Source organism: Anguilla rostrata, chromosome 16 (genome assembly GCF_018555375.3).
Source record: "Anguilla rostrata isolate EN2019 chromosome 16, ASM1855537v3, whole genome shotgun sequence".
Lineage (NCBI taxonomy): Eukaryota > Metazoa > Chordata > Actinopteri > Anguilliformes > Anguillidae > Anguilla > Anguilla rostrata.
The window spans coordinates 11495945-11519971 of NC_057948.1; the positions used below are offsets into that span (position 1 = coordinate 11495945).

General features: G+C 47.5%; 1 protein-coding gene across 2 annotated transcripts in view; it reads left to right on the forward strand.

Annotated features, from left to right (window-relative positions):
* The window catches only part of LOC135242030 (synaptic vesicle glycoprotein 2B-like), a 44920-nt gene that overhangs the window by 11184 nt on the left and 9709 nt on the right, over positions 1-24027 (forward strand). For both annotated transcript variants that reach the window (XM_064312899.1, XM_064312898.1), the window contains exon 2: positions 17479-18209. In XM_064312899.1, the coding sequence (XP_064168969.1) occupies positions 17726-18209 (484 nt within the window). In that variant the 5' untranslated portion in view covers positions 17479-17725. The remainder of the gene's footprint in view (positions 1-17478; positions 18210-24027) is intronic.

The following is a 24027-nucleotide window of genomic DNA, read 5'->3' on the forward strand; positions in this document are numbered from 1 at the left end:
GGAAAAGAAAGCAGAAAAAAGGTGCGTGGCTTGAAAGCTGGTCTGAACCTAACCCTTGTGTTCGGTTTGGGTCAAACTGACCTACTTTAAACTTTTAGCAAAAGAGGAATAATGCGTTCTGTGAAAATAATATATTTCAAAATCAGTGACTAAACCAGTGCAGAATTGGTTTAGTAAAAATGAAATAGAAAAACAATTTTTGGGAGTCCAATTGTTGTGTTTGTTTGTTATTCATATGTATTTGCTTTATGTCTTATTATCTGTATGGTTTCTTTGATTGCAATAAAGTAAAGATTAAAAATAATTGAAAGTGTTCGTTTGAAAGAAGAAATATCAATAATCTACTGTATGAAACCTTGTTTCATATAAATGTTTCAAAGATAAACATGATTTATGCCACCCTTCATTATAGGGGATTTTTTTTAATGCTATAAATCACATCTTTAGCACAAATGAATGATACTCACTGTTAAGTGTGATCTAGCCAAGATAAATTACAACCATTAACAATATATGCTTTATATTGTTTGGAATTGAGATGAAGGTCATGTACATTATATTGAGTATCTAACAGGCAAACAGTTTCACAGGTGCTAGTAAGTAAACAGAAGGCAAGGGTTAATTCATGTGAAATCTGTCATCCTGATTTAACCCCTTGTATTCTGTATATCCCCCATATTGCCCACCATCTATTGGCCCCCTCGCGATGACATCACACAGGGCCTAACGCACCAAGCCAGCACTATAACCCTGCTCAGAGAGCCCCAAATAACAGGACCCGCACACACAACTTTATGTAAAATAATAACAGAAGAACAGCCTGCCATAGTTTACAATACAGCTGTGTCGTAGCTGTTGTTTTATCAGCCACAAAGTTTATGTGGACATCTGTTTGAAGCTGAAGGTTTTAGATCATCCCCACATGCTTTTTTGTGCATTTGCACTATAGCTGTTATAAAGTATATGCAACATCAGCCAGGTTATCTCAGAAGATGTTGTGATGCATTGTATGTGTATGCATCATTACATAAAATCAGAATTAAGAGGTATTTCAACATAGAGAGCATGCACAAATAAACTTCTTCTCTGGTACTCCGTTGCAAACCAAACATTTGCTCTGAGTTTATATACTCTGTAACACCCCCGATGCGCCCGCATAATAACATGCAGGAAGGAGCACTGAAATGTCCGCACATACTCACACATTATCTCAATTGCTGCCTTAAAATACAATTACTTATTACAGAACAAAATTAAATAGCTTCAGGGAGCCAAGCAAAGAAGCACGAATTGGGCGGTATAAATGATTCACGGGTACTTAATTCGGTCATTCGATCGCAGCCGACAGTACCTCTGCCACTGTCGCATCCGAAGGTCACGCCATTTGCAGAAAACGCAGTTATCAAGCGGGATTTACATTATAGACTATTCACGCTTATAACTGATTCTCTTTAGAAGTTCTTTCGAGATTCCCATTCCCCTATGTGACGTGTAGTAGCTATACTGCTTTTACGTTGGCTCATATTGTTAAGCACAGTAAAAATTCTGGTGTTAATTGAACTCTGAGAGCGTAAATATGAGCCCAATAGGGACCATATGTATTCTGTGCGAGTTGATTTAACACTGAACATTTTATTGCGTTACAGTGTAGGCCAACAACTTAGTTCTGTTCTGTCACCATGTTGGTAGCCCAACTGCACACCGGCACCAGGAAGCAGATTGATCTCAGCAGTAAGCTGTTTGTTCCAACAACCGGCAATATGTGAAAATCGCGCGGCTCTGTCGTCACCCACCGAGAGCTCGGGCAGAGCCCTCCTGTCGCAGGTTTGAGCCCTCAGCATTTCTTTCGTCATCAGCCGACTAGAACTAGGAAGGCGATGTATCTCATAATATAATTACATAACGGTTCTACGATCCTCTGTTTACAAAAAAAAAAACGCAAAACGATAGATAGCTTTGTATTATGAAATAAACTTACAGGGTTTATCAAAATGAACATTTTATATTTGCCACATTAGCATATTATGTTTACCACTTTGCACAAGGATTATGCGATAATTTTCTTATTGCCAATATAGCCAGCACAGATACAATGGGCTGGTGGCTGGGGTGACCTCTATAAACTGTGCCCTCCAGGTTTTATGTAAACACACCTATAACCAGCTTTATTGCCCTTTGACTTGGAAACAGCAAATTTATACCTAATTACCCAGTCTTACAACCACAAAAACAGCAGTAACTCTTTAAATGTTTCCATCCTTCAAATCTATAACTGGTACCCAAGAACCATTTTGAACAGACTAGGCTATTTCCGAGATGCACAACGGTCCAAGAACACCATAACTCTGACAGGACTCGCAGTCATATTTATCCTGAAACCGCAACTCCCTTTACAAATGTTTTTTTCCCCTTCTTGTTTTATCCCTTTTACAATTTGCTCCTGTTCAAATAGCAGCCCCTTCTTGTGGTTTACCTGATTGCATATTTTGTCGGGAATGCGCAGCCGGGATCGTACAACGGAGCCGGCGGTCTGGCTTGTTAGCCTTTCTGTGGGAAGGAAAAAACAGCACGTCCCCGAATATTAAACTTTAATGTGCTGCACTTAAATCGGCTTCCTGCCTCTGCCCCTCTCTCTCCCCCTCTCCTTTGTCTTTTCTTTCAATCTTCCTTTTCTCTTTTCCTTTCGTTCGCTCACTCTCTATGCTCTATTCTGTATGCTCCCCGTTCTTCACTTTTTTCCAGTCGTCTTTGAATAAGGTTGCCCCCTGTAAGGAGCAGAATGCTGTTTCTGGATCCCCTGCACTTAATTCCGTTTCCTGCCCCTGCCATTCTCTCTCCCCCTCTTTTTTGTATTTTCTTTCTTTCTTCCTCTTTTCGTTTCTTCCGCTCTCTCTCTCTTTGCAAATTGCTCCTCGCGCTTCACCTTTTTCCAGTCACTTTTGAATAAGGTTTACCTGCATGGAGCAAAATGCTTTGTTTCTGGATCCCAGGCAAAATGTGAAGGACAATGTTAAATACAAAGCAAAGCTGGAGTAAGCCACGTTTGCCTTCACATCGCTATAACTCTATTGTTTCTTTACATTTACGAAAAAAGCCTGTGTATGGGGTCATTTCCATTAGCGTATGAAAACCTTCTTTCAGAATCAGTCCCGCATCGCTCCCTGTCATGGTAAATATTGCCCGTCTATCGACACAAAGACACAGTAAACAAAGCTCACAGCTGCTCGAAGGTTTTAATATCCTCGTCTGGCCCGGCAGAACAAAAAAAGAAGAATTTAAGTACTTTAATTTTTTGGCATAATACCATTGTCTTGGATGACAAAAACAAGTTGCAGAGAAAATATATATTTTTTTAAATATTATTTTGTTTTAATAAAGTCTTTCAGCATAGTAGAATATACGGTTTGTGAGATTAAGACTAGAGGCTCCTGTCCCATACAGAGGAGGTTGGGGAGGCTGTGGCCTTGTGCAGTATTACTGAATCCGCCCAGCACTCATCACTGTCACTCAACAGTGTGCTGTGTCCCCATCAGCGCCGTGCTGTAACGATGAGCATCTCAGTGGCATTCTTATTTGGTGGAATATGTTGTTGCCTGATTGTGTAGTATGTCTCCGTCACTCGGTATAGGCGTGTATGAATGTTTATAGTGCTTAAAATAAATTATGTAGCGCTTATGAAGAGCGTGTATTTTGGAACACTATTTTTAAAAAATGTATCTATATGTATATGTAGGGCGGTACAGTGGTGAAGTGGATAGCGATGTCGACCTCACAGCAAGAAGGTGTGGAGTGTGCATGTTCTCTCCGTGTACGTGTGGGTTTCCTCCGGGCACTCCAGTTTCCTCCCACAGTCGAAGGACATGCAGGTAGGCCAATTGGAGACTCTAAATTGCCCAAAGGTGTGAGTGAATGGTGCGTGTGTCCGGCGATAGATTGGCAGCTTGTCCAGGGTGTATTCCTGCCTCTCGCCCAATGCATGCTGGGATAGGCTCAAGCAACCCCCGCCTGCCCAGGATAAGCGGGTATCCAAATGGGATTTAAAATGAAATGAAATGAAACAATGAAACATGAGGTCAAAGCACTGACTGTCAGCTTTAATTTGAGGGTATTTATGTCCATATTGGGTGATCCGTGTTGGAATTACAGCCCTTTTTAGGGCAATTATGTATAACACACACACACACACACACACACACAATGGTGTATCTCACCATTTCCAGATAACAGAGCCAGCCTTAACTGTAGGATCAATATCAATTACACTCCCATGGAACCGCGTGTCTAGATGAAATGGTTCGTGAGACATTATCAATAGTCTTTCTGGCTTTTCTCTGTTTTCTTTTTCCCTTTCATGCTCCCTGAGTCTAAAAATTTGTTTTTCTTTTTCGCTCCCAGTCCTTGTACTATACCGCGGGTTCTGCGCATAACAGCGTATATTTATTCACTGACGGCGTCTTGCCATTTTACTCGCGTATTTACATTTGCGCGACTGCACTGCAGTGTGGCGAGCCGCGGTCAATAACGGCGAGTTAAAGGCGTGACTCGTGCCCCCGCGTTCTCCGGAGCGCGACGCGGTGCGCCGGCAGGGGGAAGACCACGGTTCCGCAAGTCTGGGTAATGAACCTATCAGCGTTATTTATTCCTCCCGGCAAACCGGCCTTTCCCTGACATACGGAGGCCTTCACACGCTCACTCTCTCTCTCACACACACACACACACACACACACACACACAGCGCGCAGCTGCGCATAGATATTTACGCCCGTTCTCAGGGCAACACACTAAACGTGATATTTATTATGAATGCATAATTTATATCGCAATGCATGCCTAAAATTGCACAAAATTATAAGCAGTTCTCACATTTGTCATTTGCTCTAGTGTGCAAGTAAGTAAAAAAATATGTTTCAGTGTTAATAGTTATCCATATCTTGTCATTTACTATAATAATAATACACACTTTTCTCATACTCCAAGCTCTTTACAATGAGGAGGGGGAAACTCACCCCAACCTCCACCAATATATATATAGCACCCACCAGGGTGATGCACAGCAGCCATTTTGCAACAGAATCCTCACCACACATAAGCCAAGGTGGAGAGAGAGAAAATTCTTAACCAGTTAAACTAGGGGATGATTCCTCAGTGAGTGGTCGAGACAGCCAGGTTGAGAAGTTAACCAGGAAACAGAGGGGAACCCCCACCTCTCTGTCATGGGACATTTAATGACCACAGTGAGTCAGGATGTCTGCCCAAAGTCTCCAACCGCACAGTGTCCCCATCACCGCACCAGGGGCTTATTTGACCAGAGGGAAGGTCGCCCCCTACTGGTCTACAAAGACCACTTCCAGCAGCAGATTAGTTTTCCCCAGAGGCCTCCCATCCAAGTTCTAACCAAACCCAGACTTACTTAGCTTCAGGCATTCAGCAGGATACATGGTGGCATGGCTGCAGGCTGTTCATTCCTTTACCTACAGGGGTATTCTTATTCCCCCTTGTCTTTAGGTATTCAAAGTTTCATTTTTTAGCATCACAAGGCACTTAGATGCATTTATAAATATGACCTGCCATTATGGAAACCTCCTCCGCAGTATCGGAGCGTGCCACGGCTCACAGCAGCACCAACCACATGATGTGGTCCCAACCGGTGCCGTAAATCACGTGCGAAACCCCCTCTGCAACGGCACTGCAGCACCATGCCGCATTCAAATGGCGGCCGAAGCCCTCAGCCTTTGATTTGAGGGATGATGGAAGGGTGGCTAATGGCACGTTGAGATCCTCTTGGCGTGCCTGATAAACAGTGCCTTTTTAACGCCGCGAAAGAAAGCGCTAACTGTATTTTTCAAAAAATAATGAATACATCTTTGCTGCAACCCCTTTTGCTAGTGGCACCCAGGGAGCCGTTTCAGATGTGCGATAGCTGCCACTTCTGAGGGGGGGGGGGGTGGGGGGGGAGATATGAATTATCAATGAATCCGTGGCCCACGCAGCTGAGCTCGCTCACATGTAGCGTGTCGCTGCTCTCCTCTCCTGAGTTCTGAGACAGAGGCAGAAATGGCAGGAGCCCGTTCGTCAAATTTCACCAAAGGGCTGAAGAAGCACCGCGCTCGCACACGAGCCTAGCTTAGCGGTCACGCCGACACACGACACGGCGCACGCACGGCATGATGGGAAACATAAGCTTCTTACAGGAAGGCACGAAAACCGCTGCGAGCGATGCTCTAAAGAAACGCTAAAAAAGCCAGCATCCCGTTTTGTCGGTGGGTTCGGTGGAGCGCACCGCCTCAGCCCACGCCAGATGTCTGGAACCCACCTACTCTTTTCTTTCGGCGCTAATTAGGAGACAAAGATAGAAGCGGTGACATCACCAGAACCGCCGCAGAGAGGCGATGTGAGATCTCACTTTGAACCGGGCTCGCGCTCTTGGAGCACGACGCAAGACACTACTCAGTCAGAAAAAATGGCTGGAAAAAAAGTATCAGTCTGAAACAGAAGGGGGGAAAAATCGTATTTGCCGTTAAGTGGAGATGCCTTGCAGAATATAAACTATGTGCAGTAACACAACAGAGCGCATTGTACTGAAAGGGTCAGAGAGACATTTATACCGCCATTGACCGTGCTGCTGCACTCAAAATCCTCCAATGCTGAACAAAACAACAACTAATAAGTGAGTAACATGGGATATGCAGGCATGAGTTATGTAACTCCCAGATGTGCCTCCTGTCAGCTCAGTCAAACCAGGACAAAACCACAGAGGAAGAGTGGATTCTCCATCGCATCTTTTAACGCTTAAATGTTTGTTTTTTTTGCTTTTTTTGTTGCTAATAAAACCTGTCTCAGTTGATTTTTTCCCTGGTTTTAATCACATTCATGGAGTGGAATGAGAAGTTTGGTTTCAGCACAGGCAAATGAGAGGCTGTGGAAGAGTAGCATTATTTACATTAAGGGGAAATCACGTTTTTTACTGCTTTGGGAAAAATGCACCAGCAAATGCGTTTCCTTTCAAAGCGTGCAGAGGATTGCCCGGTGCCCTTGTTAATTGTCCGGAACATTTCAAACTCATTAATATTGCAGAGGCCGATGCACACAGTGGCCAGGGCCTATCAGCGATATGGTAACGCCCTCGCAGCGTGGAGTGGAGGACTGGACTGGAGTTTAGGATTTGCCTTCCAGCTCCAGCAAGCGAAACACTGCTCATCGCCGTGTTTAACAAAATACATACAACGTATCCGTTCAAAAGCATCTCTTGTGAACTCCTATGAACTCCACCCCCCTCCCCCCCCCCATGAAAGAGTAATCTAAAACTCTGCACACAGCACGCAGAATGAAATTTCTGCAGTCTTAAGCGGGATTAAACCGCAGCTCTCATCTGTCATCGACATTGCTCTCTCTCTCTCTCTCTCTCCTTCTCTATCTACCTTCGGCTCTATCTTTGTTGACGCTCTATCCACCCCCTCTTTCTCCCACTGTCTCTTTTCCCATCTCTCTCTCTCTCTCTCTCTATGTTTCTCTCTTTCCCTGCCATTCCCTCTGCCTCTGTGCGTTCGGTCTCTTCACGGTGCGGTTTGGGGTCCTGACGCAGGAGATTGGGGTTACCATGGGCGTGGCCACACTATGAGACAGCAGGGGGGGGTCCCCGGGGGGTCGCTGGCCTTTTTGGGAAGCGGTGGCCGAAGCACAGTCGGAGCAGACAGTGATTACGGGCGGAACAGCGTGTTCCCTAAACGAGACGCGTACGTGCGAAAATCAGGAAGAGCAGGAGGTCCGCAGCTGGTCATCCGGAGGCGTCCCGTAAGCCGCTTACGCAACGGCGCCGTGGAAACGGCGCGCCGCCTGGCGATGGCCTAACCTCGCCTTCGCTTCGATTCGCCGACCTTCCGGCTCGCGTCTCCCTCCGTTATGAAAAAAAGTGGATTTAAATCATGTGACTTTACCCCAGGACTAAAGCCGTGCCACAGATGACACTGAGGGTGTTGAGGGCTCTCTGCCAGGTTTGGCCACAGTCGGATAACTCCAGACACGAGGGTGTTTGACAGCACCTGATTGGTCAATATAATAGGACAGTTGGAAGCAAGCAGTAGTTATAGTACGTAACCTCAGGACCAGGATTCTGATGAAAAACCCAAAACTCTTGCCAGGAATCCCTGAGGCAGTTCAAGAGTAGTTGAAGTATAGCTATATGTACATATGTATGTATATATATACACTGGTGTGTAAACATTTAGAAGCATATACACACAACAGCGCCGTAGTTATGCATTGACATCATCAAATAAGTCGTCAGATTCTTGCATTTGCCTTGTGAAAAGAAAGGCATTCAGAGAGATGACAAGGAGGACGAGTTGGACCAGACTGAGGAACAGCATGTGGTTTAACAGTGCACTGCTGCACATAAAAACGCTGCTGAATTACTAAGTCAGAGGTTTGGCGTGTTAGTCCCAATTACCTTTGTCTAAGTCTGCCATTCAAAAATGAAAGGCTAGCCTTGAACTAGCCTTCTTATTTATTCAGCAGATGAGCTTTTCCAGAGTGATTCACACAGCATACATTTACACGTATGCAACTGAACAGTTAGTGAAGCAGCTCAGACTAAATTCCTCGGCTTAAGAGTACATCGACTGTGCCCGGCCTGGGACTTGAACCTGCAGCCACCGAGTGATGAACCCATTTTTAAGATTTGAAGAATCTCAGAGTGACGTTCTGAAGCAAACGCTGGAGCTTGTGTAAGAGATGGTGACTGCAGAATGAGCCTCTAATTAGATTAATGAGATGGGACCTGCTGCAGTCCCACAGGATTGGGGCCAGGGGGCGCTGCACTAAATCATCCCTGTATTACCAAGCCAACAGCAGGCTAGTGACCCCGGAGGGCCGGCACAGGGATGGAGGGCTGGCACAGGTCCCGCATGCGTCGCCGTGGTGAAGTCCCACGTGTGCCATGTTACATGGGGCTGCACATTACTGCTATACACTGCTGTCATCGGCTACCGCAATCCATCCTCGGCAACCAATCGAATGGTGGCTCCCGTGTGTACCATGTTACACTGGGGCTGCGTATTACTGCTATGCACTGCTGTCATTGGCTACGCATCCATCCTCGCAACCATCACAGTGGCTCCATGTGTCTATGTACATGGGCGTTTATGCTATACTGCTGTCATTGGCTACTGCAATCCATCCTCTGCAACCAATCCAACAGTGGCTAATGCAAGTGAGAATGCCATTATCATTGAGACTGTGTCAGTATTTCTTTTAAAGGGACTTATAAGGTGAGCCACAGTGAATAAGCTTGTAACCTAAAAGGTTGCAGATTCAATTTCAGGTAGAACATTGTACCCTTAGGCAAGGTGCTTAACCTGAATTGTTTCAGTAAATATCCAGTCGTATAAACAGATGCTATGTAAAAATGGGGGTAAAAGTAGGATAAGAGCACCTGCTAAATGCTAATACAATATAATGTGTACCGTTAAACTTCAGAACAAATTCTGTCATAGGTAACAGATGGCCACAGGGTGGAAAAGAACAGAAAGTGAAAAGTGAAATTCCTTTCTGATACATTTGCTCACAGACAGACAGTTATTCACAATTATTCATGCATGTAAGGACCTGCCAGAATCACCAGTGATCTTACGATTCCAGTCAAACTGATCTCACGATCCCAGCTGCAGTGGTCTTACGATTCCAGTCAAAGTCTGAATGATCTTATGATTCCACTCACAGTCAAAGTGATCTTATCATCATGCTTTGGTCTCAAGATCAAAAGCTGATTGTTTCACCCTTCACTGTTCTGCCATTTTAGTCATTGTGCTTACCACGTGATACGATGCCTGCTGTTATTTAAAGACATTTTTATAAAGTTACCAGGATTATAATTAAAGTGCAGTTATTAGATACAGTACTTCAGTTTACGCATTCTTTTGGGTAAGTCAGGCTTTTGCAGGTGTACTGGAAGCAGAGGTGTATCCGATGCCTTAAGAGAACACTGTTAGGATCTGACCCAGTTTCTTTTGCAGGGAGGCTGCAGTTTTTCTTTAACAGTGCAGGTGTCAAGGGAGGGACTACTGATAGCCCCAGATACATCCGCAATCTTTCTGAGCTTTAGCGGAGTCGCCCCTTTAAATTTCAACCAGCGACCGTCCCTTTTAAGGACACCAGCACAGTTTAAATAAATGATGCCTCCCCTCACCTAACTGCAGGAGAAGGAGCATGACATTTGTGAAGAGAAGCTACTGGTCAATTCAGAAGACTGAGTCCCTGCCTACTCCTGTGACACTTTAAAGGCAGTGCCCCCCTGGAGGAGTTAGCGAACAGTTAGCATATAAGCTATGCTCATACCTATTCATATTTATTCTTTTCTTTAACAAATTTCCCCCCCTTGTTTCCCTTTTCCCAAATTTGGAATTGCTGCTTGCACCTCTTGGCTTGGCCAGCTGTATACCAGGAATGCAGTACAATTCTCTGTGGGCCACTGGCTATTTTACACTCTACACGCCACACAGAACTACAGGAGAGAGTTAGCACCAGGCAGTGGAGAGTATATCTCTCACTGCCAATAGCTGGGGGTGCGTGGTGGATCACTGAGAGGAATGAGTGTAGCGGCAACCCAATAACCCCCACTGGCCAACATCACCCCACCCCTCCCACCTGGCACAACCATCACCCCAGATTTTCCTCAGCAGAGAGTTCAGGTGAATTCAGTGTCGGTATCACAGTTAGTAGATTGGTAATGTGCCCCACTGGATACTGAGCTACATCTGACTCCCAGGTAGGGATACTGGTAATTGCAAGTCAGGGCACTATAAATCTAGCCCAGCATAATAGTGTTACAGGCTGCCCATGCGGAAAAGCTAGGATTAGTCCATTAAGGATGGAATAATGTGTCACGGACTGCTAAAAACAAGAAAAAATCAACCTTGTGTGTGTGTGGGTGTGTGAGTGTGTATCAGAGTGTGCGTGCATGTGTGAGTGTCCGTGTGTGTGCATGCGTGCACGCGTGTGTGCATGTGTGAGTGTGCGTGTGTGCATGCGTGCGCGTGTGCGTGTGTGAGTGTGTGTGTGTGTGCGTGCGTGTGCGTGTGCGTGTGTGAGTGTGTGTGTGTGCGTGTGCGTGTGTGTGCATGCGTGCGCACGTGTGTGAGGGCGTGTGTTTATGTGTGTGTTTATACCTGGCTCTGGTAAACCGTGTTCCTCAGGAGCAGCACACAGTGCTCTGGGGCTCGGCCTCAGCGCCCCCTCTCTGCAGTGCCGTGGAGCGCTTCTGAGGGCAGATGAGGAGACGTGTGATCTATCGATCCGAGCGCTCCTCTGCAGCTCTGGAGGAAAGCAACACAAACACAGACACTCAAGCGGTGGAAAGGTCACCAGGCACACTGCCCGAAGCAACGAGCTCTTCCTTAATCCACCTTTACATTTTTATTTCCTGCACGTGAGCAGAGCTCGGAACAACCTGCAACTTATTCACACAGAGAGAGCTGTCAAAATACAGAATATAGACTGCCAGGTCAAATCCTCCTAATCCTGCAATGAAATTTTGTCCTCAAGAACAATATATTCTACTACGCAGAAACCTACACGATAAGAGACATTCAATAAAAAATAAAGTTATATTTTTGAAAATATTTTCACTGCAACATGTTTTTGTCATCCAAGACTCTTGTATTCTGCCAAAAAGAATTAAAATAAGCTTGTTTTCTACCAATTCTCAGGAGGATGCAGTCGAAGCAGTTGGGGTGTTGAGAACCAGGCCTGACATAATGCGATTGTTTTTAGAGACTAAATTAGGTTGGGTCTTAATGCCGGAGTATGGGCTAAAACGTCAACCATTCTCCTGTTTTATGTTCTTGTGCTAAGTTCATTTCAGCAGCTGTGATGTTATCATGGCAGGAAAGAAAAAAAAAATATTACTGGGCTGCCAGGTGTTTCATTCTGCCAAACGGGGATGGGTATTGGAATTAGTTTTTGAGTGCCTGAGTAACCAAGGGAACTGGAGCTCTTGGTTGTGTTTGTTGTTATGCTTTTAGGGGTGAGCAGAGACGACTCTATCTGTTTGGGGGCGGGCGATCTATCGGTCCTGCACCGTTATTTAATAAATAAATGCATCCGTCATTGTGTTGACAAATGTATCAAATGGGTGTTTATTGTGCAAAAAAATATTGTTTCAGCCTTTTACGGAAACATAAAAGGCTAAAATGGTAGTGGGTAATGCTACCCAGGTGACATGATTGCAGACTGAATTACTGCATTATTGCTTGTTAAAAATGTAAAAATGTACCAGAAAAGCTCTGTCAGCCTCGGGAGTGTGCTCCATAATGTTCGAGACAAAGACTTGCTCTGTATTGTTAATAGTGGAAATGCATTGTTAGTCGGGGGAAATGCTTGTTGGCAGCGTGAGTTGTGTAATCCTGCATACCAGCGCAAACCATCCCTTTTTCCAAGCGGCTGTGATGTTGGAAGGGGAATGCTGCAAGAGTGACGGGCGAAATTAGGTCAGCTCATTTAATTCAATTCAGTTTACCCAGAGTTCCCCTTCCCTGCGCTTCCCGGTCACAGGGCAGACTCCGCAGAAGCAGCAGCGGTTCGGTTCCTCCTCAGCAGGCCGGTTAATGACCAGGCCATCACGAGCGCTGCTCCGACACGCCTGCGGCCGACCCCCCCGAACCCCCACGCCCCACCCTTTACTGCCGCCGCTTCCCGTTTGCCCACCCCATCTCTTGCGAGCTGAGAGCCACGTCCGTCAGCAGTGCCGGTTATTAAGTTTTAATGTTGCACTGCTGACGCATACCCCCACCTCCACCCCCGCACCTTCAAAATCGTGACTCTTTTCCAAACAGGGCGCCGCACCCTTCGGCTGCAGAGAAGTTTCCAAATCCAGCATCAGTGCACACCCTGAGCTGGAAACAGAGCGGTCCTTCCTGTCTAATATACATCTGAGGCTGCTCACAAGCACTGCTCAATGCTGGACCAGAGAAGTCCATGCAAGGGACATTGTGCTGAGGGAAAACTTATTTGGGGGGGGATTCACTGTTTGTTGCAGCCCCCTTGACCCTGAGCACCGGTCCAGCCATCTGCCCCCGCTGTCATCCAGGAAGCTTTGCAGGGACAGGCCCTTTCCCACCGTGCTCCAATGCAGCAAAGCATCATGGGACCATAATGGCATAGCATAGCATAATATAGCATCCTTTGATGACACAGCCACATCGCTTTTGGCAGTTATGCTAGCATTAGGCCCATCTAATGAGTTCACTGAGTTCACTGTGTTAAATGTCATTTGCTTACATTGAGGCGTTTGAGTTCACGGCCTGGGCAATGGTCAGACAATCATCAAATCAATTTCCACCGACATAAAAAAAACAACCCCCGTGACTTTGCGGAATTAAACAACAGCCTCCTGGCAGTGGGTGTCTGTGGCTTTGCTGGGCACAGCCCACCAATCGCACGAGGCCTTACAAGACCCACACGCACTCTGACAGCACGGCTCGGAGGAAGAAAGAGTGCAAGTGCACATCGGGAGGGAACGCCAGCAATTGTGCATTCCTGGTGCCCCTCCGGCACCGGGCAAGCAATGAAGCAGCGCTCTCAAATCAGCGAAATGAAACCATATGTCTGCGGCACGGAGACGGACAGCTGGGCAGCCTGTGAGGAGCGGAGAATTGATTGCAAGCAGGGTCTGACCGACATGATCTCCCTGAGGGGCTGGGTGGGGGGTGGGGGGTCTGAATTTCCAATTACTCTGTAGAATCGGTAGCTCCTACCCTTTTGATCGCTCAGAGCACTTATAGCGCCGATCGCACGCCGATTCTGCCGAGCAATTCGTGAGCGAGGGGGGCGAGCGCCGGGCCCACCAGATTAGTGTGAAGGCGCCGCGGAGTGGGCGGACTGGGGACGGGCAAGGCGCCAGCGCGGAGGGACGGGCGCGGCCCTGGAGGAGAGGAGCTAATGAGACCGGGGCCGATAATGAGACAGTCAGAGAGAGAGAGGAGAGCGCATGCTGAGAGAAACGCACAGCAGCAGCACGCTGTCCTCCATCCAGATACACACGCTAACACACACGCTAACACACAGCAGCAGCACGCTCCCCCTCATCCAGACGCACACGCTAACACACACACTAACACACACGCTAACACACAGCAGCAGCACGCTGTCCTCCATCCAGACGCACACGCTAACACACAGGAGCAGCACGCTGTCCTCCATCCAGACGCACGCACTAACACACAGCAGCAGCACGCTCCCCCTCATGCAGACGCACACGCTAACGCACAGCAGCAGCACGCTCCCCCTCATCCAGACGCACACGCTAACACACACACTAACACACACGCTAACGCACAGCAGCAGCACGCTCCCCCTCATCCAGACGCACACGCTAACACACACGCTAACACACAGCAGCAGCACGCTCCCCCTCATGCAGACGCACACGCTAACGCACAGCAGCAGCACGCTCCCCCTCATCCAGACGCACACGCTAACACACACACTAACACACACGCTAACGCACAGCAGCAGCACGCTCCCCCTCATCCAGACGCACACGCTAACACACAGCAGCAGCACGCTCCCCCTCATCCAGACGCACACGCTAACACACAGCAGCAGCACGCTCCCCCTCATCCAGACGCACACGCTAACACACACACTAACACACAGCAGCAGCACGCTCCCCCTCATCCAGACACACGCGCTAACGCACAGCAGCAGCACGCTGTCCTCCATCCAGACGCACGCGCTAACACACAGCAGCAGCACGCTCCCCATCATGCAGACGCACACGCTAACACACAGCAGCAGCACGCTCCCCATCATGCAGACGCACACGCTAACACACAGCAGCAGCACGCTCCCCCTCATCCAGACGCACACGCTAACACACAGCAGCAGCACGCTGACCTCCATCCAGACGCACACGCTAACACACAGCAGCAGCACGCTCCCCCTCATCCAGACGCACACGCTAACACACAGCAGCAGCACGCTCCCCCTCATCCAGACGCACACGCTAACGCACACGCTAACACACAGCAGCAGCACGCTCCCCCTCATGCAGACGCACGCGCTAACACACAGCAGCAGCACGCTCCCCCTCATCCAGACGCACACGCTAACACACAGCAGCAGCACGCTGACCTCCATCCAGACGCACACGCTAACACACAGCAGCAGCACGCTCCCCCTCATCCAGACGCACACGCTAACACACAGGAGCAGCACGCTCCCCCTCATCCAGACACACTAACGCACTCACACATGCTAACAAAAGTTATTTTAAGGGGGGGCGGGCAACTAACACATACAAGCTAACAAACACACTAACACACTAACAGACACACCACTTACAGCACCAGCCCAGTTCCCCTCACACATACGCTAACACACACTAACATACACACGCATACAACACCAGCACACTCCCATCATGCACACACACGCACACACTGTCTTTATTTCAAATTGGCTTTTTTGGCTTGGCAAGTACAGTACATGCTCTTGTATGTTGCGAAAGAAAATTCTGATATTATAGAAAACAAATGAAACAAGAAAAGAAAATGGCAAGTAGGCTACATTATTCATCATTTATATTAATGTTCTTTAAAAATTAATATTGATGTTTTTTTTTTTTATTTGCATCACTACTCTCATTTTCCCTCGCAGTCTGCATCTCCTCCCTGTCTCCTTTCTCGCACACTTTAACGACAGCAGTTCTGCATTATATACTATAATTAATGGACTCTCGCTGGTTCCCGGTACACCATCCCGCAGGTTCAAAGGTGTTCGTTAGCAGCAGCCTGCGTTAGTCATGTCTGTGATTTGGATTGTTTAAAAAGACATGTCACCACTGACCTTTAATTAAAAGAGCAGCAGACCTGTGAGGGGGAAGTACTCTCCGTCGGCATAGGATCATTTGTGCCAGAGGCTTGCATAACAGCATAAAATCACTTTCAGGATCCATATAAATCTCTAATCTCTCTGCAGGAAAGAGACGTTATTAAGACCCCAACGCTTCCGCTTGCGTTAGGTCTGGAGCGTGAATCTCATTCATGAACCCGATGGCGATAATAAGGTTCGGCATGGTCGTGGCTTAAAACGCAGGGGAACATCGCGAACCGTGTTCAGAGGTGTTAGGCTGCATCTTCTCGTCCCGGGATATCATTCGCAGTAATAATCGCGGGGGCGGCGGCGAGGAGCCCGGAGGATAAAGGCGGCGTTCGCGGCCAGAATGGGCCAGAGCTCTATCCGCTTGACGTAAAGAGCGCAGCTGTGTGACGGATTAGCAGGGAAATCAGTTCCGGTTTCCATGATCCTATTAAACCAATACAATTTGAATATGTAATCTGGTGCGGAGAGTGAAATCATTATTAAACGCAAGACAGCATTTTAATAAGCCATTAAGAATTTATCCCCATTGTGCATGGGGTTTACTTGATTCGGAAATTATCCAATTTATTAAGGAATAACCAAGAATATCTTTAAAAGGTATTCATACAATAGTATTCAGGTATCATTCAACAGGATGTGACATCACAGTGCAAAGCATTTTTTGCAAACATAACCTAAATGATGGAAAAGTGGTATTTTCTTTTAGAAAGAACTCCTGTGTTGATGTATAAAATCTGTTTTTCATTCACTTCCCTCATGAGCTAATTCTTCACAGTTCTGAATGTGTTAAAGTAGTACTGTACAGTGAAACATTCACACATTCTTTGCAATTGTTCCAATTGCCCATCGCATGTTTCCAAAAAAAGCACCACTCTGTTCTCTAGAGAGAGAAGATTTATTGATAGGATAACTGATCTGTTGACATATTGTACCTTTCTATCTTTTGTGAGGTCATGTGTTGCCTAGGTAATTTCATGTTTGCGAACGGAGCGAATTGCAATATGACTGGGTCTTTCCTGGACAATCCAAGCAGACAATCCCTAAGAGTCTGAATTAAGTAGTAATGGTAGCCATTAAAAATAAAAATGAATGTGTGAGTGTGTGTGTGCATGTTTGCCTGTGCGGGTGTGTGTGTGTGTCTGCTTGTGTGGGTGTATGTGCGTGCGTGTGTGCATGTACGTGTGCAGGTGTGTGTGTGTGTGCAGGTGTGTGTGCTTGTCGCGTGCCTGTGTGAGCTCAGCCAGCGGCTGTGCAAACACCTGGACAGGTGCTGGGGCCGTGTGTTTCCCAGCAGTGGGGAGGGCGGGTGGGGAAACTGAGCTATAGGCTCACCTGCACCTACACCTACAGAGCCAGAATGTCTCCCAGAGGAGGAGTGAGAGGAGTAACCTTTCAGAGGCGTGAGGCATGTGCAGCCTACTTCTGCTCACTGTTCCTGCTGGGCTCTCCATCTCTCTGCAGATACTCCCTAAATCTCGTTGCAACGAGATTTCTCACTTTTTTTTTCCCTCCAACTTTTCCAGGCGAACACATTTGTCCTTGCCTCCGCGTGTGCGTAGACGTGACGTACGGGCGCTGACGAAAGTGTTCTCTCTCTTTCAGATTCCGAATGCGGTCTTGTGCTGTAGAGAACAGAGGGAGGTAGAGCGCCACGATTGCGGGAATCACTGAAAAGGCCGGGCTCAAAAATCGGGGACTAGAGCGCGACAGCGAAGACGCTCCGGGAATTTGAGGAAGGCGTGTTTTTCCCCGGCGCCCGGAAGGCGAATCCCAGCCCGCAGAACTCAGACGGCGCGTTGCCGCAGGAGGGGGGGCCACGCCCGCATAGCCCGGCAGCGGCACCGCTAAAATGGCCGACCCGTACCAGAACAGCGTGTACCAGCAGGGCGGGGACAACACCTACTCCACCTTCGGCGATGGCGGCCCGGACGGCTACGGCTACGGCGGCGGCGGCGACTACCCGGCGCAGGACGAGGACGCGGCCAGCGACGCCACCGAGGGCCACGACGAGGAAGACGAGATGTACGAGGGCGAGTACCAGGGCATCCCGCACCCCGAGGAGGTGAAGGCGGCCCAGCGGGCGGCGCGGGCGGCCCAGCGCGAGAAGGCCCGGGCCGCCGGGGAGGGCGGCGCCCGCCAGGAGCGGGAGGAGCTGGCCGACCAGTACGAGGCCATCATGGAGGACTGCGGGCACGGGCGCTTCCAGTGGACCCTGTTCGTGGTCACCGGCCTGGCGCTCATGGCCGACGGCGTGGAGTGCTTCGTGGTGGGCTTCGTCCTGCCCAGCGCCGAGAAGGACATGTGCCTGTCCAACGCCAACAAGGGCATGCTGGGTAAGTGTCAGCGGTGACGTCATTAAAAGCACTCAACCGACAGAATTCAGACTGCATGTGAACCATGAATGCTAACCTAAGTTCTGAGATAGGCTTCACACTCAAGAGTACACGCTTTTCATCATTATACCCTCTGAAATCGGCATACGGTGAAAATATGTTATCAAGATAAATAAAACGAAATGTATTATCAAGATATTGTAACGCCTCACAATATATGGACACATACACTATACAATTATACTTCATATAATTATTGCACAATTTCAGATATTGGAATGCATTCTTTTAAATAGACTACGGTGAAATGAATATGATTTTTGAAAGAAGTCCACATATTTATAATATATTGTGGTTTGCTACTCTATTTCCAGTGCATGTACAATAGTTGCATAAGGTGATAATACTAGTAACAAAGAACATTTAAATGATGGAAAAGCTTTTCTTGAGTATTAAACCTGCGCCAGGGCCTGTTTTGCCTTGTAGCTCATAATGGAGGAGACGGCGACACCTGATCCTAGGTCAGCACTACTGCGAGCTGCTTCATGAGCGGCACCCCAGCTCTAAATTTCGGCAAAAACAATCTCAGCCTGATCGTACATAATATCAAACGTGTCCTTTTGCGTGCTGGTGTGATTTTGACAAACCTAAAAAGACGGACTGTGAGAATCGGTCGGCAGGGGAGCGGCGGTGTCTGCTGAGCAGAGGGGGAGAACTGCGCCTTTGAAGCACGGCTCTGAGGTAAGCCGGGCGGAGCCGCCGTCGATTGGCTGATTCATCTGGCCGCGTTCCCCCCCCCCCCGCCTCTCATCTACGTGCGCCTGCCTAACGAGGGAGGCAGGGCGAGCGATCGCGCGTCCCTCGGCGAAAAAACGAAACAAAACCAGGAATAAAATGCGGGAGGCTCGCCAGAGTGACGGTAGTCAACGAGAGCGTGCGCACGCTGCGTTTGGCCCCCAGAGCAGCGAGGGGCCCCCAGCTCTCCACCTCACACAGGGGGAGGGGCCTGAACCTCACCACGGCAACACCGGCACCGTAGAGTTCTGTTTTGACCGGCAGCTTACTAACTTACGAATTGAATTCTTCTTCTTATTCCTTTGGAGAGAAGAGTGGCTTTACCCTTCTGGCGATAAAACAATCTGACCCCTCCCCCCTGAATCTCAAGTGCTTTTAGGAAGGAAGGAGGACAAAATTAAATTGCACAAAGCAATAAAACAAAACACATAAAGTGTGTGTGTGAGTGTGGGGGGGGGGTGTAGTAATGAAGTGGAGGGTATTAGGAGGTGTCGGGTGTCTGGAGGTCTCCATGGCGATGCGGGCAGGGCGGGATCGTCGGGGAGAAGAGCAGCGGGAGTGGGTTCGGTGTCCTGCTCCGGGCGCTGAGTCAGCAGGTGCTGAGGAAACTGATCACCTCTTCGCTGACCTTGGCTGAGAAATGAACAAACACGCTGCTTCCCTCCCACAGTACAGCTGGCTTAATGTTCCAGACTCATCACCATTAACGCACAATAATACACTTTTTTAAACCCTAAAATCTGCATCTCTGTCTTCCACCCCTCCCTGTCTCTCTTTCTGTCTTTCACCTCTCCCTGTCTCTCTTTCTCTTTCTTTCACTCTCTCTGTCACTCAGTCACTTTTATTGCTCTTTATCTTATTCCCCCTTGATCACACAGTATATATTTGTTGCTTTCTGTCTTTCTGCTTCTATTCATCTCTCTCTTTCTCTCTCTGTCCCTCATGCACATACACACATGCACACACACAAAACAATTCTTCTGTGTAAAAATAGGGAAAAACATCCATAGCTTTATTGGAGCACAGTCTGTATTATATATGCAGTAGTATTGTTTTTCAGATGCTGAGATCATTTTCATAAAATGCTTACAGTGCTTTACACGGGTTTGATATTTTCATATAAATTCTGCTATATATATATATATACATATTTTATACAAAATGTTGAGACTGTGTGGTACAGTTTATAGGGTGATAAGACTCATATATGAACCCCCGTGTCGCCTGGATCTCTATTCCCCTCCATGGCCCTTCCTGTGCTGTGATTCTGTCTCTATCTGCTATTCTGTCTGAAAAAGTGGGCGGACTGAACTTTCCTTTAAAAAAAAAAAAGAATACATAAATACCATATCCATGGCAACTTGGATACGTTAGAAATATCCACATATTATCCAGAGATTTGAACCTGTAACCTTGGTTACAGGCCCAGGTCTCTAAGCACCCTGCCAACAACCCTCTTCATATAAAGAAAATGCCAGGAAAAACCGAAAAGTGCTCGCACTGGGTGTGGCTAGCTGAAGGTCCTGGATGCAATGTCGGCTCCCCAGTCCAGCAAAAAAATGCAGCGGAATGAGTGGAAAAGGTCCAACAGACATGTAGCAATGTGGCTACACTTCCTGACCAGATGCAGAATAAATTTATATTTCATATTGTTGCTGTTATCGGCTGAAAAATTCTTAATGCTAGGTGGCAGATATGATAGCTTTATGAATTCACGTTCATTTTTTGGGGTGATTGGATGCTGTTGGTTTCATCATTAAGGATGATTTGTTCTCTGTACATATGTAAGTAACCATAAGCCAGCTGTACTGTACGTGACAGTTTCATGATGATATAGGAAAATTACAGCCCTGAGGTGATTCGTTTATACAACAGGGTTTTTTAATTTCCTGACTGCACCGGTGCCAAGTTTGGCTGGGAGACTATGGAGCGAAGCGCGATTAGCCGTAGCGTCACCCAGGGAGGGAGGGGTTTAATCAGCAGGGCCTTGTCAATCAAGATGGACGGCTCTGTTTGATTGGGCGTCTAACTGCATAAGCTGAGTGAAGAGTATTGGAGCGCGGTGTGAGCGCGGCTCAGCTGGCGGACCGAGTGAAAGAGGCAGCAGGGGGGCAGCACGTGTTTTAGCGGCCAGACGGGTGCGGCTCATCGCCCGTCATCTGACCAGGGAGCTGTTGCAGAGACGGGAAGGGAGCTATCAAACACAAAAACGGAGGATGAAAGAGGGAGGAGTAAAAAAAGAGAGGAGCAGAAGGGTGAGGGCAAGAAAACGTGAATGGGCCTCCGCTCCTCTCGAAGCTCCGCCTCCAGATCGTGACTCTGATCAGAGCGGCGTGTGACCGCGCCAAACTGACAGCCGCACGAGGGCGGGGGGGCGGGGGAGCGCCGGCGTCCATATGGACGGCCGGGACCCCCACGTCTCTTTCACTTTTCAGACTGCAGCCCCCCCCCCCACGCCCCCCGCGGTGGCACCATCTGCGGTGGCATCTCGTGCGAACGCGTGACGCCAGAAGAGGTGGGCGGGGCCGGGCAGCCGTACGTTTACCGCCGACACTGAGCCCTCTCTGGGGCGAAAGCTACACCGCATCAAAAAAACAAACAAACAGTTTATTAATCACTCACTGACAGTGCTCGTAAATTACTGAACCTGCCACTGTCATTTGGACGCATTGATCTAACTGGTGGCTCGCGTTCTGTTTCCCTAAGCTTTCTCCAAGCTAATTTTTGAAGCCTTATTTTCAAAAATAAGGTTTCAAAAATCAAAACTCGGGGAGAAGCTCTGGTCTGAAATACAATGAACACACCAGAGAACAATCGTCGGCTCCCTCAAGAGTCACTTTGGAGCAATAAAAGCTAAGTTTGTAGTTCCGAGTGACTTCCACCATATTTAATGTCTGTGGGCTTCTCAACGATGTCGTTAGCGCGCGCAAAGCTCTTTCCCGAGGAAACGCTCCTCTAATCGCATCGCCTGCCACCGAACGTAACTCAGACTCGGTCATTAACTTTCTTATTTCCTTTCTTTGCGCATTTCATAATGGTGTTTTATGCGGTGCATTCTTAGGGCATCGTAAAAAAAAAAAAATGAAAATGAAAATCCCTCAAAATGGCGACGGACCGTCAGGCATGACAAAAAGGCCGTCGGGAAAATCGCTGAGCTTCAAACCGACGCGGTATATCTCTTGCGCTGACCGTGTGCTGTCACTCCCCTGTCTGACGACAGTTGGCCCATTTACTGAATGATGTACCCACAGCCATTCAGAGGCCAAGTAAATCTAATAATCTCTCACATCATGGGCTGCCTTCTCCTTGCACCGGCTGTTGGGATTTTGGTGTCTATTGGGGGAATTTGGTGGCAGAAAACAACAACAACTACAACAACAACAAAAAACCTGATGTGTCCTTCTTCAAAAGGCAAAAACTGTAGTCAGAGGCATAGTTGTCAGCTTGACAACATGTTATGCGCTATTTACTGTGAATGTGAGTTCAGAGGATTTACAAAACGAAGGGATTGAAATTAATAAACCTACAAATTATGCAGCTAATAATCATTGCTTAAATGCTAAAAATGCTTTTGTTTGGCTTCTCAAGTCCTGAAAGGCAGTCATAGGGCTCTTATAAAATGCAGTCCAATGTTTCAAAAAACATTAATGACTGTTACAAATGGGGACTTCAAGATCTAAAAGGTTTATGACAGCTGAACAGCGTACCTGATAACATACCTCTTAACAACCACTTTGAGCCCATTCAGGCTCAGTTCACATAATGTGACCAAATGGAGTGTTTGTGGCCCCGTGAATGACATCATGGGTTGGCTTTTTTATGGAAAACAGCTTTTAATTGTTTCTCAATGCAGTTTTAAGGTCTGACTCTGGTTGCCATTTAGCTGTTATACACATTGCAGAGCCCAGAAAAGGGGGGTTTTCAGAGGCACTGACTAAGGATATTGGCAGGTGTCTGCTATTTACCACTCTCTGAAAGACCACAAGGATAACAAGTGGAAACACTATGGGTATGATCTGGAGAGAAATCAATTATTAAAATGTTTGTGAAGAAAAATGCCTTACAGCTCCATATAGCCCTTACCTCTGTCCCATTTTACCTGAAAATAATCGATTCAGGACTGGGACTTAAACATGAGCAAAGGGCTTGTGGGGGGGAGGCTAGCACATTTTAATGCTCGTCTAGCCCACCAGAGCAGTAAAAAAAACTGAATTACACTTTACCTGAGAATAAAGAGAGAGAGAGAGTGCCCCCTGGTGGAGTCTGGGATGAACTGATTCTGTTGTCCGGGCATGCGGCCACAGACTGGGCTATTGATGTTCCTGAAGCAGCGGTATTCAGTGGTACCGAGAATTAACTATGCTACCTGCTGATCATTGTTTATTGATTGAAGTAAGGATGCTGTCCTTTCCAGCGAAGGAAAGGTGTCTGTTTCTCATGTTTATCAGTACACATCTCACCACCTCCACCTCCACCTCCACTCTCTGAACACGAATTGGAGGCAAAGAAGAAAAATGGAGGATGCTCTGAAATGATGCGATGGTGACTGCTAAAATTTAAGGCCACCTGTGGCATTTTTATGATCGAACCGGAATAGTGTTTGGTTGGCCGAATGAATCACCCGTGAAAGGGGCCATTTGCATTGCTTGTTTCACGCAGGAGGCGTCCAATGAAGCACCTTCCCTAGGGTTAGCTCTCATTACTCATTCTTCGCGACGTTGTGCCAGCAAAGCAAATTTATTTTTAAGTTGTAATTGGATGGGCCAGCAAACAATGGTGATAAATTATCTAGAAAACAGTGTCACGGGCCCTTTTATCTATGTGTTGAAGTAGCAGAGCATGAATGCACCGAAGCTATAAAGCAAAAGATGTACGGCAGGGACAGGACAGTATTACACAGAGGGCCATTTAGCACATTTTAAAATTCACTGTGCTGCAAACCGACTCGTGTCGGCTCGCCAGCTTAAATCAGATCTCCATAACACCTGCGCAGATCTGCTGATTTTTACAACGCACTCCTCGG